The following is a 17,599-nucleotide window of genomic DNA, read 5'->3' as shown; positions in this document are numbered from 1 at the left end:
CGTTGTTGATTGCCCGACAGCCAACACACATTAGTGGAGCCCCATCCTATTTTGAAACATGTAGCAGTGGCACGTCACATGGACTCTTAATATCTCTCACATACCTTTTGGTCATCATTTCCTCGTTATTGCAGAAGATCATTTCCCTTTTGTTTGGACATTGAGAAGCAATACGCTCTGAACCTAAGCATCTATAATACTTGATGTCCATTTTCCTAGAAGGTTTGTAATCTGCCTTGGTTATTATTATGCTTACTACTTCCTCTTTGATGCCTTGGAATTTCTCCTCATTTACTTCAACACCCTTTCCACAACGTACACTTTTTAAAGTTAGCATAAAATTGATCCTGCTTCAAGACAATAAGCATGCACATCAAATTTTCGATATGTTCATCTAAGTTCTTACAATATACTAGAATGTCATTAAAGTAAACTACTAAGAATTTACCTTTAAACAAGGTTCATTAATCTCAAAAATGTGCTGGGCACATTAATATGTCCAAATGGCATACAACTAACCGTTCTTACAATCCATATTTAGTCTTAAAAATAGTTTTCCATTCATATCCTTCTTTCATCCTTATTTGTTGATATCAACATTTAAAATCTATTTCACAAAATATAGATGATCCATGTAGTTAATCAAGCATATTGTCCAACCTAGGCATGGGATGATGATACTTTACTGTACGTTGTTGATTGCCCGACAGCCAACACACATTAGTGGAGCCCCATCCTATTTTGAAACATGTAGCAGTGGCACGTCACATGGACTCTTAATATCTCTCACATACCTTTTGGTCATCATTTCCTCGTTATTGCAGAAGATCATTTCCCTTTTGTTTGGACATTGAGAAGCAATACGCTCTGAACCTAAGCATCTATAATACTTGATGTCCATTTTCCTAGAAGGTTTGTAATCTGCCTTGGTTATTATTATGCTTACTACTTCCTCTTTGATGCCTTGGAATTTCTCCTCATTTACTTCAACACCCTTTCCACAACGTACACTTTTTAAAGTTAGCATAAAATTGATCCTGCTTCAAGACAATAAGCATGCACATCAAATTTTCGATATGTTCATCTAAGTTCTTACAATATACTAGAATGTCATTAAAGTAAACTACTAAGAATTTACCTTTAAACAAGGTTCATTAATCTCAAAAATGTGCTGGGCACATTAATATGTCCAAATGGCATACAACTAACCGTTCTTACAATCCATATTTAGTCTTAAAAATAGTTTTCCATTCATATCCTTCTTTCATCCTTATTTGTTGATATCAACATTTAAAATCTATTTCACAAAATATAGATGATCCATGTAGTTAATCAAGCATATTGTCCAACCTAGGCATGGGATGATGATACTTTACTGTACGTTGTTGATTGCCCGACAGCCAACACACATTAGTGGAGCCCCATCCTATTTTGAAACATGTAGCAGTGGCACGTCACATGGACTCTTAATATCTCTCACATACCTTTTGGTCATCATTTCCTCGTTATTGCAGAAGATCATTTCCCTTTTGTTTGGACATTGAGAAGCAATACGCTCTGAACCTAAGCATCTATAATACTTGATGTCCATTTTCCTAGAAGGTTTGTAATCTGCCTTGGTTATTATTATGCTTACTACTTCCTCTTTGATGCCTTGGAATTTCTCCTCATTTACTTCAACACCCTTTCCACAACGTACACTTTTTAAAGTTAGCATAAAATTGATCCTGCTTCAAGACAATAAGCATGCACATCAAATTTTCGATATGTTCATCTAAGTTCTTACAATATACTAGAATGTCATTAAAGTAAACTACTAAGAATTTACCTTTAAACAAGGTTCATTAATCTCAAAAATGTGCTGGGCACATTAATATGTCCAAATGGCATACAACTAACCGTTCTTACAATCCATATTTAGTCTTAAAAATAGTTTTCCATTCATATCCTTCTTTCATCCTTATTTGTTGATATCAACATTTAAAATCTATTTCACAAAATATAGATGATCCATGTAGTTAATCAAGCATATTGTCCAACCTAGGCATGGGATGATGATACTTTACTGTACGTTGTTGATTGCCCGACAGCCAACACACATTAGTGGAGCCCCATCCTATTTTGAAACATGTAGCAGTGGCACGTCACATGGACTCTTAATATCTCTCACATACCTTTTGGTCATCATTTCCTCGTTATTGCAGAAGATCATTTCCCTTTTGTTTGGACATTGAGAAGCAATACGCTCTGAACCTAAGCATCTATAATACTTGATGTCCATTTTCCTAGAAGGTTTGTAATCTGCCTTGGTTATTATTATGCTTACTACTTCCTCTTTGATGCCTTGGAATTTCTCCTCATTTACTTCAACACCCTTTCCACAACGTACACTTTTTAAAGTTAGCATAAAATTGATCCTGCTTCAAGACAATAAGCATGCACATCAAATTTTCGATATGTTCATCTAAGTTCTTACAATATACTAGAATGTCATTAAAGTAAACTACTAAGAATTTACCTTTAAACAAGGTTCATTAATCTCAAAAATGTGCTGGGCACATTAATATGTCCAAATGGCATACAACTAACCGTTCTTACAATCCATATTTAGTCTTAAAAATAGTTTTCCATTCATATCCTTCTTTCATCCTTATTTGTTGATATCAACATTTAAAATCTATTTCACAAAATATAGATGATCCATGTAGTTAATCAAGCATATTGTCCAACCTAGGCATGGGATGATGATACTTTACTGTACGTTGTTGATTGCCCGACAGCCAACACACATTAGTGGAGCCCCATCCTATTTTGAAACATGTAGCAGTGGCACGTCACATGGACTCTTAATATCTCTCACATACCTTTTGGTCATCATTTCCTCGTTATTGCAGAAGATCATTTCCCTTTTGTTTGGACATTGAGAAGCAATACGCTCTGAACCTAAGCATCTATAATACTTGATGTCCATTTTCCTAGAAGGTTTGTAATCTGCCTTGGTTATTATTATGCTTACTACTTCCTCTTTGATGCCTTGGAATTTCTCCTCATTTACTTCAACACCCTTTCCACAACGTACACTTTTTAAAGTTAGCATAAAATTGATCCTGCTTCAAGACAATAAGCATGCACATCAAATTTTCGATATGTTCATCTAAGTTCTTACAATATACTAGAATGTCATTAAAGTAAACTACTAAGAATTTACCTTTAAACAAGGTTCATTAATCTCAAAAATGTGCTGGGCACATTAATATGTCCAAATGGCATACAACTAACCGTTCTTACAATCCATATTTAGTCTTAAAAATAGTTTTCCATTCATATCCTTCTTTCATCCTTATTTGTTGATATCAACATTTAAAATCTATTTCACAAAATATAGATGATCCATGTAGTTAATCAAGCATATTGTCCAACCTAGGCATGGGATGATGATACTTTACTGTACGTTGTTGATTGCCCGACAGCCAACACACATTAGTGGAGCCCCATCCTATTTTGAAACATGTAGCAGTGGCACGTCACATGGACTCTTAATATCTCTCACATACCTTTTGGTCATCATTTCCTCGTTATTGCAGAAGATCATTTCCCTTTTGTTTGGACATTGAGAAGCAATACGCTCTGAACCTAAGCATCTATAATACTTGATGTCCATTTTCCTAGAAGGTTTGTAATCTGCCTTGGTTATTATTATGCTTACTACTTCCTCTTTGATGCCTTGGAATTTCTCCTCATTTACTTCAACACCCTTTCCACAACGTACACTTTTTAAAGTTAGCATAAAATTGATCCTGCTTCAAGACAATAAGCATGCACATCAAATTTTCGATATGTTCATCTAAGTTCTTACAATATACTAGAATGTCATTAAAGTAAACTACTAAGAATTTACCTTTAAACAAGGTTCATTAATCTCAAAAATGTGCTGGGCACATTAATATGTCCAAATGGCATACAACTAACCGTTCTTACAATCCATATTTAGTCTTAAAAATAGTTTTCCATTCATATCCTTCTTTCATCCTTATTTGTTGATATCAACATTTAAAATCTATTTCACAAAATATAGATGATCCATGTAGTTAATCAAGCATATTGTCCAACCTAGGCATGGGATGATGATACTTTACTGTACGTTGTTGATTGCCCGACAGCCAACACACATTAGTGGAGCCCCATCCTATTTTGAAACATGTAGCAGTGGCACGTCACATGGACTCTTAATATCTCTCACATACCTTTTGGTCATCATTTCCTCGTTATTGCAGAAGATCATTTCCCTTTTGTTTGGACATTGAGAAGCAATACGCTCTGAACCTAAGCATCTATAATACTTGATGTCCATTTTCCTAGAAGGTTTGTAATCTGCCTTGGTTATTATTATGCTTACTACTTCCTCTTTGATGCCTTGGAATTTCTCCTCATTTACTTCAACACCCTTTCCACAACGTACACTTTTTAAAGTTAGCATAAAATTGATCCTGCTTCAAGACAATAAGCATGCACATCAAATTTTCGATATGTTCATCTAAGTTCTTACAATATACTAGAATGTCATTAAAGTAAACTACTAAGAATTTACCTTTAAACAAGGTTCATTAATCTCAAAAATGTGCTGGGCACATTAATATGTCCAAATGGCATACAACTAACCGTTCTTACAATCCATATTTAGTCTTAAAAATAGTTTTCCATTCATATCCTTCTTTCATCCTTATTTGTTGATATCAACATTTAAAATCTATTTCACAAAATATAGATGATCCATGTAGTTAATCAAGCATATTGTCCAACCTAGGCATGGGATGATGATACTTTACTGTACGTTGTTGATTGCCCGACAGCCAACACACATTAGTGGAGCCCCATCCTATTTTGAAACATGTAGCAGTGGCACGTCACATGGACTCTTAATATCTCTCACATACCTTTTGGTCATCATTTCCTCGTTATTGCAGAAGATCATTTCCCTTTTGTTTGGACATTGAGAAGCAATACGCTCTGAACCTAAGCATCTATAATACTTGATGTCCATTTTCCTAGAAGGTTTGTAATCTGCCTTGGTTATTATTATGCTTACTACTTCCTCTTTGATGCCTTGGAATTTCTCCTCATTTACTTCAACACCCTTTCCACAACGTACACTTTTTAAAGTTAGCATAAAATTGATCCTGCTTCAAGACAATAAGCATGCACATCAAATTTTCGATATGTTCATCTAAGTTCTTACAATATACTAGAATGTCATTAAAGTAAACTACTAAGAATTTACCTTTAAACAAGGTTCATTAATCTCAAAAATGTGCTGGGCACATTAATATGTCCAAATGGCATACAACTAACCGTTCTTACAATCCATATTTAGTCTTAAAAATAGTTTTCCATTCATATCCTTCTTTCATCCTTATTTGTTGATATCAACATTTAAAATCTATTTCACAAAATATAGATGATCCATGTAGTTAATCAAGCATATTGTCCAACCTAGGCATGGGATGATGATACTTTACTGTACGTTGTTGATTGCCCGACAGCCAACACACATTAGTGGAGCCCCATCCTATTTTGAAACATGTAGCAGTGGCACGTCACATGGACTCTTAATATCTCTCACATACCTTTTGGTCATCATTTCCTCGTTATTGCAGAAGATCATTTCCCTTTTGTTTGGACATTGAGAAGCAATACGCTCTGAACCTAAGCATCTATAATACTTGATGTCCATTTTCCTAGAAGGTTTGTAATCTGCCTTGGTTATTATTATGCTTACTACTTCCTCTTTGATGCCTTGGAATTTCTCCTCATTTACTTCAACACCCTTTCCACAACGTACACTTTTTAAAGTTAGCATAAAATTGATCCTGCTTCAAGACAATAAGCATGCACATCAAATTTTCGATATGTTCATCTAAGTTCTTACAATATACTAGAATGTCATTAAAGTAAACTACTAAGAATTTACCTTTAAACAAGGTTCATTAATCTCAAAAATGTGCTGGGCACATTAATATGTCCAAATGGCATACAACTAACCGTTCTTACAATCCATATTTAGTCTTAAAAATAGTTTTCCATTCATATCCTTCTTTCATCCTTATTTGTTGATATCAACATTTAAAATCTATTTCACAAAATATAGATGATCCATGTAGTTAATCAAGCATATTGTCCAACCTAGGCATGGGATGATGATACTTTACTGTACGTTGTTGATTGCCCGACAGCCAACACACATTAGTGGAGCCCCATCCTATTTTGAAAAATTGCAATATATGATAAATTATTTCATTAAGGATATAATAGACATTTTATCAAAAATAAATAGTAGCAGGTCATTTATAATAATGCCCCGAAAAATTGGCCACACAGAACCAAGTATAGATTGGATAGTACGTTGATATTTCCCCTTCAATAAAGACCTGCAGATCCAGCCAGCCATCAATGTCCATTTCAATGGCCGCAGACTTCCAACAGAGTCTAAACACAAACTTTACCATCTATAATTCTTTGCTTAAATTAACATTTTTTACCATCTATAAGTAATCGTTGATCCAAGTTTTATCTAGATTTTAGATTTTATTCCCCCAGTTCATTACTTTCTTTTCTTTAGGTCTGCCCCCAATTCCACGCTCCACTCTCTTTCTCATCTCTTTTAGCTCAGATCCCTCTAGTTTATTTAAAACCCATTTTGTTTCTACAAGAATTTATATAATTGTAGCAGATCCTACGTTGTTACAGGTCAGATTCTTGAATTAAAGCTCATTCATTTGAAATGCTTATATATATATATTAGAACCAGTTTCGTATTGATCATGAATCAGATTAGATCTCTGCTTATTTCGTCCAAATTCTTGCACATAATTTGCTACATTTTTTAGCAAATAGTTTAAACGAAAGTTCAGATCATTGTGATTTTGATAACCCATTTATGTACTCTTCAATGAAGCGCGCTCTGCGCCCACTATACAGCATCCTGCTACTCATAATGGTGGCAACTACTCTCACCGTCCGGGTTATACTCCATTATGGGTCTATCCAGCTGAAATATGACGCCCCACTTTTTAAAAGCCCGGAAAAGCCAGTGTTTAACGCGACTCTTTTGAAATATGCTTCGATTGATATTGGTGAATCACAGTTGAAGCAAGAGATTGAGGAGTTATTAGAGGGGAATTTTCGAAGGCGTGGTCGCCAGAGATCCTTTTTGTCATCTAAGAAGTATAATATTGATGTGAGAATGAAGCCAGCTAGAGGCATTTCCGTACAGCTCCGGTCGCCAGAGTTTTATCGCCTGTGGTTGACTTTTAGGAGGTATTTGAGTGATTGGTCCCGAAATAGAAGGTTTCAGTTAGATGCATTGTTGGAGTTGGTGAATGGAGTTAAGGTTCCGCTTGATAAATACAATGGAAATAAGGTGTTGGGGAAGAAATACAAGAGTTGTGCTGTGGTAGGGAATAGTGGTATTTTGTTGCAGAGTGGATATGGTGAATTGATTGATAGTCATGAGGCTGTAATTCGATTGAACAACGCAAGGACAGGGAAGATATTTGAACAAAATGTGGGCTCGAAAACTAGTATTTCTTTTGTGAATAGTAATGTATTACACTTGTGCGCGCGAAGGAAAGGTTGCTTTTGCCATCCCTATGGGACAAATGTGCCTATTATCATGTATATGTGTCAACCTGTGCATTTCTTCGATTATTTGGTGTGTAATTCTTCACACAAGCCACCATTGGTCATTACTGATCCACGGTTTGATGTATTATGTGCTAGAATTGTGAAGTACTATTCTTTGAAACGGTTTGTAGAGAAGACAGGGAAGGATGTCGTGGAATGGGGGGCGGCTCATGAAGGAGCTAATTTCCATTACTCCTCTGGTATGCAGGCTATTATGCTTGCATTGGGGGTTTGTGAGAAAGTTAGTGTTTTTGGATTTGGGAAGTCGGCATTGGCAAAGCACCATTACCATACCAATCAAAAAGCTGAGCTTTCTCTACATGATTATGATGCAGAATATGATTTTTATCACGATTTGGTGAAGAAGCCACAGATGATACCCTTCATCACAGACAAGTTTCAATTTCCTCCTGTTGTTATGTATCACTGACATTTACCACTGTTAGCTAGAGTGATATACAACAATGTTTTGTGTTCTTGCTTGGCTGTTCATTCCAGTAGTGTCCCATGGAAGAAAGTTCGTTGTTCAAAGAAAATTGTTTTGCTGTGCAGCCCTGTACTATCCAAGATAGTCTTGATGCACGTGTAAAATTGTTATCAAAGCGCATTGTAACTTTTGTTTCATGAATTGGAATTTCTTATAACATATTTCTTCGTATTCCATTTTGGGATATATCATATGAAGGATCATGTTTCCCACCTACCTGAAATGCACATAAATGCACGAATGAATATTTCCATGATATATACTTGCAAGAAATGAACCTCCTTGTGCCTAGGCTGGAGGTTCAGACTTGACCCCTACCACGTTATTCATAGCATACAAGAGGTCTTCTAGATTTAAATTACCTTCATGTGGAAATTGATAGTAAAAGTTCTAAAGATTGTGAAAATTGGCTTAAATGAAGGATGAACGTAAGCAACTTCATTTGTTTATCATGCTGAAAAAGGAAGACTGATTAATGTCAGGTTATCAGCTAACTGCTTTTTTATCTTTTTATCTGTTTTACATATTTTAGACATTCACGTATGGAATGCTTACTAGTCCATTTGATTTTGTTTGGTGCATTGATTCTTTTGTGGGAAAGGAAAATGGATATGGATCTGTTTCAGTTGAGAATGTGCTAATAAGAGGTCATATTGCTTTAAGTATTGTTTTGCATCTACTGTATAAGTTGTATCTCCACATCATGTGACAGGATGCTGTAATTGTTCTTTTTCAACTATAAAGCTTTTTTGCCTAGTTGCCGTGTCTGTTTTTCTTTTCCTCTTGGTTTTCAGATTCTTTCAATCCCTCTTATATTAGTTGGAAGATACAATCGGCTGTACAACAGACATGAACTTGATCCGGGAAAGTTCACTTGATTAGCACACGAAACCAAGGACTGTCGAATATTTGGATGAGAGACATATTGCAGTAACAGTTTTCCTTAATAAAACTGTGCTTATTTTACCTTTCGGTCCATCTCCTGATACAGGTTTAACACAAGTAGGCGGCATTGATCGTCATGTGTAAAGGAATAGGTTCTTTACTTTTGTGTTTTGACTTTATAGTGTGCTTACCATAATTTGAAACTCGGTAAATGTAACGTCATGATTGTAAAGATCTCTTTTACATGATTCCTATGTCTGATGTGCAATTGTAGAACTGATGTTTCCTAATTATGCTGACACTTCTATTCTACAGCTTCGAAGTTCCTTTACCCTCCCTCACACTGTTTGCTTTAATCATTATGGCATCTATAAATGATCGTTCAACCCCACGACTTTCTCATCAGCAACGAAAAGATCTTGGATCTCTCTCATGTTTGTGGTATCATTGTTATTGATTCTTCTCATGAAGACTTGGCATTGTATATTCTCCTACTTTTTAGAACTATTACTCCTACCTACGAATGCAGCAGGAAATCCGGACTAAATTGTATACTGTATGTTATCAATTGCTTCCTTGGAGGCCCAAGTTTGATATGGAAACGCCCCTCGCTTGATGATACTTTGGCTTCTTGCTAGACTACTGAAAGAGGAATCGAGACTGATGTAACATGTTTCTGGGTGTGAGATATATATAGAACAGTACCATAAAAACTTAACGGGAAGAAATTTCGAAGTCAGTCACTGGACTAGCCCGTAACAGAATTGCGAAATAAGTCACACGACAAGAAGAGCGTCATCTATTGGAGAACATTTAACTGAAAATTTCACAATCTTACATATCCAAGCATTCTGATAGATCTCCAAGAATTAGTAACCAAGTTGTCGAGCATTTCCTTCGACAATTTCTAAGACACATCTGCTATCCCTGCACTCGATATTATCCGGAATGATAAGCAGAAAAAGCATTTCGTTTCGTTCGACAGCACTTACACGAGTGAAGAGTAAATTGCTCCATGCAGCAACCAGTAACTAGCAACAATACATTGGACGACTCAACGCAACTCAAGAATTACACTCCATTCACAACAGCATATGCAGAACATTAGAACAGAAGATTATACACTTTTTACAACTAAGACCATCCTACATACTACTTCGATTGTCATGAACATCAGAGAATGACTACAAAAAGAAAAACAAGCCATCATTTGGAACTTGTACTAAACCACAGTCAAAATCCAACTCAAAATTCCATTGTTAGCAAGTGGATCCCAAACATATATACAACCCTTCTCTGCCTTGCATCCCAAAATAGGCTTCCCTTCTCCCAGCTGTTCCCCTCCAGTTTTCTCATTCTTCTACGTCGTATTCCACGATCTCCTCCTCAAACTTCACTGACACCAGAAACCTTATGCTCACCTGAAAAAAAAAAAAAAAAAAAAACGACAAGGAAATTGCTTAGATTGAGTACTTAAGCCACATTGGTTTCATTTCATCATATTGAAATTTGCATATCCATTTGAACCTGTTTGGGATCATAGACGGCATATTCATTATATTCTAGAGGACTGTCCTTGTGCTGTGATGACGGGATCAGTTTTCCACAGGGTACTTTTATGTCATCCTTCCAAACAAAGTGCTCTGATTCATCTGTTTTCTTCCTACCAAATCCTTTCACCCCGAGTTTCTTCTCTTCTAAAGACTTCAAATCCTACCCAACCAAATGTAACTAGCGCATAAAAAGAAGTTTGTACAAAGACAAAATGGATTATGCATCTTATGACAACTTGTGTACCTCTGGTGGACTTGTGAGTTCAGTAATCTGTTCACCCAAGGATGCAACAGCCAGAATCAAGAAGCCTTCGGGCCTGTCCACTGCTGTGAAGCCATACCTGGTTGCTTCTGCTGCAGCATCGGAGCAAACTATGGCCTTTCCAAACTAATAAACGAGTAGAGGGAAATCCATGCATAAAAAATTAAAAGCCGCCAAGAATAAAAATTGAAGCCGCCCCACAAGAATTGGGAAAAGGGACAAACATAAAACTTGTTTCCTTACCATGTACCCCGGGACTGGTAGAGCACATACTGCTGGCAAGAATCCTTTCTGCAGATGCCGCAACAGATTTGAACTGCGGGTACCTGATGAATTATGTTCAAATCATTTCACTACCACACAGAAGTCAGAAAAAATTGTGTGGAAGGAAAAATTGACAAGGATCCTTGTTTCATACCACACCACAGCAATACTTTGTTTGGTAGTTTCTTGATTTCATCCAGGGAGGGGCAAGCACTTGATTCAACAGTGAATATATTGTCAAGTGATACTCCATAACTCTGAAAAGCATTACAACAGCAGTTACAAAACAAACTACTAGAGGCCATCAAATATCATTTATTTAAAATCTTCAAATAAGAGAAGAAATCAAACAAGAACATGGTGGTTGCTCCTACAATTTGTCCAACTTTGACAGGTTCATAAGTTTTCTCCAGATAATTTGCTATCATCTTGTAATCATTTGTGTCTTTCTCCAATGGAGATATAGAGCAACCCAACTTCTTATACCGGTCAAAGAGAGGATCATCAATAGTAGAACCAGACATGTCTCCTATAAGATGCGAGGCTACAGTAATATCTCTGACGGTCTCAAATGCAGCTGCAGCCTGCATAATTTTGCTTTTCGTTAGTGCCTAATCGATAATATAACTATCAAGATCGTATATATTCTTAAATGCACTCACGTGATCAGCAACATCACTAAAATCATGGAAAATGTAAGGCCTGGTAGAAGGCATCAGCGTAAACCATCTTTGACTGAAATCAGACCACAGAGCGTCCGCTTTTTCACCGGTTTCTTTTTGAGACTTTAGCCTCTCTACGAATTCCAGAAGAACATCTTCACCTGTAGCATTTGATATTGGTCAAGATCCATAAAATTGACGTCATCAAGAATTGAGAATGCACTTAGAAATCACTCACATCTTTTCAAGTGCATGTCACTGAGCATACCCACTGGGAGATCAGGAACATCTAGTGCCATCTCCATTAAAGCATACCTGCAACCAACACGATGTACACGTCGTCATGCATGATAATTGAGAAAAGATTGACTTAAATATAGTCTAGATGGTTTCGCACCTGTAAATCTCCTGACCACAGAGGACCTTCATAAAATTTCCCACCTTTGGCTCGAGCATGCAATGAGCCACTGCAATTCCTAGCTGCCTAAGGCCAAGACCCCCATGTCTAACTTCTACTCCATCGGCCTGTGAGAATTGAACAATTTTATATTCCATATATGTATAAAAGGAAGCAATATGATGTTTATACTTGCACGAGAAAGTACCATGTCAATAGGAAAAAATTTCCGTGGCTTTTTCTGGATTTTCTTCTCCCTCTCCCATGGTTCAAATTCATTTCCAGTCAACTCTTCAAATTGCTTAGTGAACTCTTTCAATGCGTTATTGATATTGTCCCATTCCTCCAGCCTTTCCTCCGTTCTGGCATCATCACCAATTCTTCCCCTCTTATAATACATGTTCAAGGGTTTCTCAGGTAATGTTATCAGTTGCATGATGCAAAAACTGCATAACTAAACAGTGTAAGTTGGTGCATAAACGTAACATGAAAAATGGAAGAAGAAAACCAATCCATACTCGTTCACTTGTCGCCCTGCATCAGAGACAGAGAAAGCACAATTGTATAGAATACCATCCTCATCGAGGATCTGTCCACCTTCATCCTGCAACTTGGTATCCTTGTGAACACCCCTCTTTCCATACACCTTAAGCTGAATTAAAAGAAATACTTATATTCATCAAAACCAAAATATCTACTAACTCAATCTGGTGCAACACCTAATCTTGGTGGAAATATACCTCAGCAGTAATAGTTTCCAGTGCCTCTTCACTCTCATCCATTTTATCCAAAGGAATGCCTCTCCCAGCAACAGCAATATCACTAGCTATATCATAAGCCTCTAAAGGTTGAGCTTCTTTTTCCTCAATGCTGTCAATTAACCAAGCTTCCCTTACGACTGGTATACCCCTCTCCCTGAACAATTGCCCGTTATAAACATTCAAAAATCACCCCTATACTGAATCAAAGAATCATGTTGAACGACATGCAAATAATATTAAAAAAAATCAATAGATTCAGCACAAAAGACCTTATTAGTTGGTGGTATTGTGTCAACCAGGTAACTGGAACAGAATAAATATTGCAATAAATATATTCACAAGGTTCATCTTCCTCAATCCTTTCAGTAAGTCAGATGATTTAATTTTTCCAATTGCAAAGCATAACATCCATCTTTGGACATCTGAAAATGCTTGCATTACTTGCCGAGTAATGCGTGTTCTCAAGTAATGATGAAGTACTTACAATGCTTCGGCCAATTTCGATGATCCTCCACGCTCCCTCTCTGCTGGAGACACAACTAAGCAAGTTGCCCCTGCACGGGACACATCTCCATCTTAGCCAAGAGGAACATAAAAACTTGGAAATTTGCAGCCTTTATAAGAATCATTTACCAATAATAGAGTTGCTGACTTTCCCACCATGCTTCTCAATCTGTGACTTCCAGAATTGCTTTGTAGCACATTGCCAAATTAGTGGTGGAAAAAATCCTTCACAAACATAATAAATAGTAATACAAGAATACTGAAAAACAGAACTAAAAGAATACATGTGTTCGACTTAGACGGCCTGAAAGAGAAATCATCATTCCCTTAAAAGGTTTTTCAGCAGGAGTCGAAGCCTCTCTCTTATTGCGTGATTCAGGATCATGGTGCTTTTTCAGCAACTACGGCAACATGAAAACGACATTAAAGCACAATTACAGGGATTTGCATATTAAAACAGATAAACCAGAACAGGAAAATTACATCAGATATATCAGATTCTTGGACAGACTCAGGTAATTTCACTGGCTCATCTTTTCTTGGTGGATCCGAAGTGTTGTAGGTGCAAATGGTCCATTCACTATATGACCCTTTACACGAGAAGGTCATATCATTCATATCAGACAACTCCAAAGTTCCACCACAGATCATACATTTGTCTAGTGGCCCATAAAACAATATATCTTGGCTGAAAATGAGAAAAACAAGAAAAATTACACCCAAAAAAAAAAAAGAAAAAAAAAAAAGAAACCTTAATATCAAGAACTTATTGTTTGTTGCAAAATTTTAATCCTGCATACCATCTGGGGACAACAGCATCATCCGAGCCAGATGAATCCTGGTCATTGGCTTCCAAAATTTTGCGCATCTGCTGAATCGAAAGATGCTCACTTGTTTTCTTACAAAATTTTTCAAATTCTGCTTTAAAATTGTCAGTTGATTTCCTATTTGTCTGGTCATTCTCGCCCTCGGTTTTGGCCTTCTTTGGCGACTGGTCAGATTCAGGTGCCTTTCCCTCTGCCTTTTGCTTCCTTGTCACCTTCTTCTCCTCATGACCAGAAGAATGAGCAGTTGATCTTGTCTCATGAACCTTCAAATTTGCATGTATGCATACAGGATCAAAAATTAATGTTTAGCGAGTCATGGAGAGCCGCTACATTCATCCATCATTCTATATATATACACACTTTTTAAGAAAATATATATATTACATTTTAAAACTTAAGTAAAAAGAGTTTTGAACATTTTTATATTCTCTGTCTTTTATTTAACTAAAACCCTAATATTCGTAAAATATCTTTATTGACCCCTAAAAACATACTAATTGGTGTCAATCTTAGATGACGTTCACTTAAGCAGATTCCAATAGACCTTGAACGGATACCTAATTGGATATTCAAATATCAGTCATACACGTGTGTATACAAAGGAAATATTCATGACCAAAAAAAATTGAGAAATAAGAAGATGGTTTGAATAAGCATTCATAGAAGGGAAACAGTAATATAGGTTTGCATGTATGTCTTTCCATCCTTTACAATGTTACAAAAGTTGTTATTTATAGCATCCAAGCCGACATGGTCACTGTTAGTGTCACATCATCCTATCTCACATTCATTATATTGACAAATACATTTGAAAAGGGATTGGCTGCCCTACATCATAAACTGATACACCTGACATTTATTAATGCAAAGATCACATCAGTCATTCCTAAAAATACACTCATCAGACCTGCTTACAGAGCCTCAAGTATGAAGGAGTTTAGCTTAAGGAATGAGAGCACTTCGGCCGTGGAGCTTGGACGGAAGTAGTATCTTGGCCAGAAGGCAATTCTTGCTTTCTTCCTTATTCTGGATTGACTGCCACGTGTGTGAGTGTGGCCTCCATTGGAAGTTTCATATATAATTGGAGTCCCCCAAATCTATGTATGATCATTTATGTAATACATAGAGTTTGGATTATACTAGAAAATTTTTGATAGGTGTATTTTTTAATCCTGTAACAGCGTAATCGCCCAAGTCTAATTTGCGAATATTTATATGAAAATTAGAGTCTGAGAATTGAGTATAACGGATAAACGAGGTTCCTATCGAGGCTATTAACTGAGGGATTTTATTAGAATTGACGCTCTCCTTCCAAGGTTGTACTTACATATATTTGATTGTGCTGAAGTTCTGAAGGGTAAGATAGAAGTGATGTGCTTAGTTAATTTGGACGAGGTTGTTGGCTACGAAGCTGAAGAGGCTTTACCAATTCGGTATTGGTGAGCACAAGGCATTGTCAAGAACTATGCTGAAATGATTAGCCGTCTTCTACAATTTCCAGAAAAAATGTCTGTTCGAGTCCCAACACACGTAATCGTCACCATATTTAACGCGCAATGATAGTTGTTGTGGGTGTCTTTTGTTGCTTAGACACGTTGGGGCACGTGAATGTGATGCCATAATCTGGGCCTTTAGAATGCGAAAGGGCATATGTGGTGAGTGGCTCAAATGTAATTATGTAATTAACAGTTGGATGATCTGAATCTCTAACGGCTGAAATTGAATACCTCTGCCTATAAGGCAAATCTTTTATGCACATAATCTATGCAGATTTATTCAAATGACACCACATTCTTGCTCTGACTTTAGACAATATTTGAAAATAATTCCTTTTCTAACGTAGACTCTAATGCGAAATCTGTAGATTCTGTAGATTAGAGTTCCACAAAAAAGCAAAGTCTAGTGTAACCGTGCACTAGTTCATGATTTAACTTATTTTGACATCATAAAACATAGAAATCAGAACCAAGTTAAGGATATCAACAAAAAAATCCTAAAATATTTGATTAGGAGAAACAAGCAATAATCATAAATAGATGCCAATAATTTCAAGATTTCGTTTTCATCTCCCAAAGAACCAATTATTGACAAACTCAAAACATGCAGCCATTAAAATAACAGAAACGAGAAACAAACCTTCATTTTAAGCTCTTTCCTGTGTTTTGTGATACAATTTCAGCTAGAACAAAAACCCACAACTTTTATTTGAAGCGAACTCTGATTTACAGAAAACCAACAAGTTTTTTGTAAGAGTGAAAACGAGAATTTTGAATAGTAAGTAACAGTGGAGCGGCGGTAGATGGAGACAACCTTCTCGTACAAACACGTACGTACATTGTTACTTGCAAAACTACGTGACGTTTGTCATTCTTGCAAGCGAACACATGTACTCCAGGTTACGCACTGTTTGCCACGACTACAAAAGAGTTTTTTCACTGTCTATGGAAAGGACAACTGTTCTTCGTAAATTCTCCTGCTGCCTTTCGTTTTTCCATTTTCTTTTTGCAAAGACTATGAATCGCTTATATAATAGTATGTAGTTATTTATTATTTTGTATTGTACCGTAATTTTCAGAGTTTCCCTTGAATTAGTTACTGATATTTATCTTAAAAAACGTTTTAAATCACTACAAAAATTAATTTAGAATTTGCAGTTTTAATTAAATTTAATTGTGTAGTGCAGCACTAGCTTTTTATTTTTATTTGTGTGTGTGTTTTGGTATTATGAATTATCTATTTCTCAAATGCGTTTATTATTTTTTTAGTTCATTTTTCCTTTTTCTACTTTTGTGTTTGATCTTGATCTTGATCTTGTTTATTTGCAGTTAGCTCCGATTGCATTAGTAGTGTTGTGGAAGTTTATAAAGCAAAAAATGCAATCGTTAGAATATCACTGTAAAATGAATTGTTTAGATACAAGAAAAACGAGGGGAAAATGATTTGTAATAGATCTTAACAAAAATTTTATAATTTGGATTATGAATAGAAACATAGCTGAGATACAAAATATGTAAATATGAAGGTGTGATTTGTGAATGCTTGGAAAGCATTCTTTAAGAATTATTGAAATTTGCGGATTACAGTTTTTAACTTTGTAGATTCGAAAAAAATAAAATAAAATGTATTACTGGCTCTCTACATGCGTGCATTTCAAACTTTACACGTGGTCAATAATTACTTAACTATTGCTTGGCCCTCATTTTAAATTTTTTTTTTTCCAAACTTATTTTCGATCCACAATTTTTATCAACTTTTTAACAACACGTTTCATTAACTTTCATCAAAATTTACAAAAAAAAAAATAATAATAATAATAA

At 36.0% G+C, this 17,599-nt stretch overlaps 2 protein-coding genes across 3 annotated transcripts; one reads left to right on the top strand and one right to left on the bottom strand.

The window, feature by feature from the left end:
* The first annotated feature begins 6,412 nt into the window (after positions 1 to 6,412).
* LOC111373154 (beta-1,6-galactosyltransferase GALT29A) lies at positions 6,413 to 8,364 on the top strand. Of its 2 annotated transcripts, XM_022995639.1 has the most exons (2): positions 6,413 to 6,744; positions 6,953 to 8,364. In XM_022995639.1, the coding sequence occupies exon 2, from the start codon at positions 6,992 to 6,994 to the stop codon at positions 8,108 to 8,110; it is 1,119 nt and encodes a 372-aa protein (XP_022851407.1). In that variant the 5' UTR covers positions 6,413 to 6,744; positions 6,953 to 6,991; the 3' UTR covers positions 8,111 to 8,364. The 2 variants fall into 2 exon arrangements, with proteins under 2 accessions (XP_022851407.1, XP_022851406.1); XM_022995638.1 differs by having other exon boundaries at positions 6,413 to 8,364.
* Positions 8,365 to 10,097: 1,733 nt separating this feature from the next.
* LOC111373153 (poly [ADP-ribose] polymerase 3) lies at positions 10,098 to 16,623 on the bottom strand. Its single transcript, XM_022995637.1, has 18 exons — positions 16,419 to 16,623; positions 14,256 to 14,545; positions 13,939 to 14,143; positions 13,740 to 13,856; positions 13,585 to 13,642; positions 13,436 to 13,505; positions 12,931 to 13,105; positions 12,709 to 12,842; positions 12,399 to 12,636; positions 12,191 to 12,318; positions 12,032 to 12,108; positions 11,794 to 11,954; positions 11,506 to 11,715; positions 11,286 to 11,388; positions 11,111 to 11,193; positions 10,850 to 10,993; positions 10,580 to 10,765; positions 10,098 to 10,473 (listed from the first exon to the last, which is right to left on the bottom strand). Exons 1-18 carry the CDS (start codon positions 16,422 to 16,424, stop codon positions 10,405 to 10,407), a joined length of 2,454 nt encoding a protein of 817 aa, XP_022851405.1. The 5' UTR covers positions 16,425 to 16,623; the 3' UTR covers positions 10,098 to 10,404.
* Between the last annotated feature and the right edge of the window lie 976 nt (positions 16,624 to 17,599).

Source organism: Olea europaea, unplaced genomic scaffold (genome assembly GCF_002742605.1).
Source record: "Olea europaea var. sylvestris unplaced genomic scaffold, O_europaea_v1 scaffold1075, whole genome shotgun sequence".
Taxonomy (NCBI): domain Eukaryota; kingdom Viridiplantae; phylum Streptophyta; class Magnoliopsida; order Lamiales; family Oleaceae; genus Olea; species Olea europaea.
Note: the sequence above shows the minus strand (reverse complement) of the source record. Positions and strands in the feature narration are given on the sequence as shown.

Coding starts and splice junctions, on each gene's coding strand:
- LOC111373153 (XM_022995637.1), bottom strand. Junction 11,194..11,285: donor CAAAGTATTGCTGTGGTGTG/GTATGAAACAAG, acceptor ATAATTCATCAG/GTACCCGCAGTTCAAATCTG. Junction 10,474..10,579: donor CCGTCTATGATCCCAAACAG/GTTCAAATGGAT, acceptor TTTTTTTTTCAG/GTGAGCATAAGGTTTCTGGT.
- LOC111373154 (XM_022995638.1), top strand. CDS start 6,935: ATGTACTCTTCAATGAAGCGCGCTCTGCGCCCACTATACAGCATCCTG.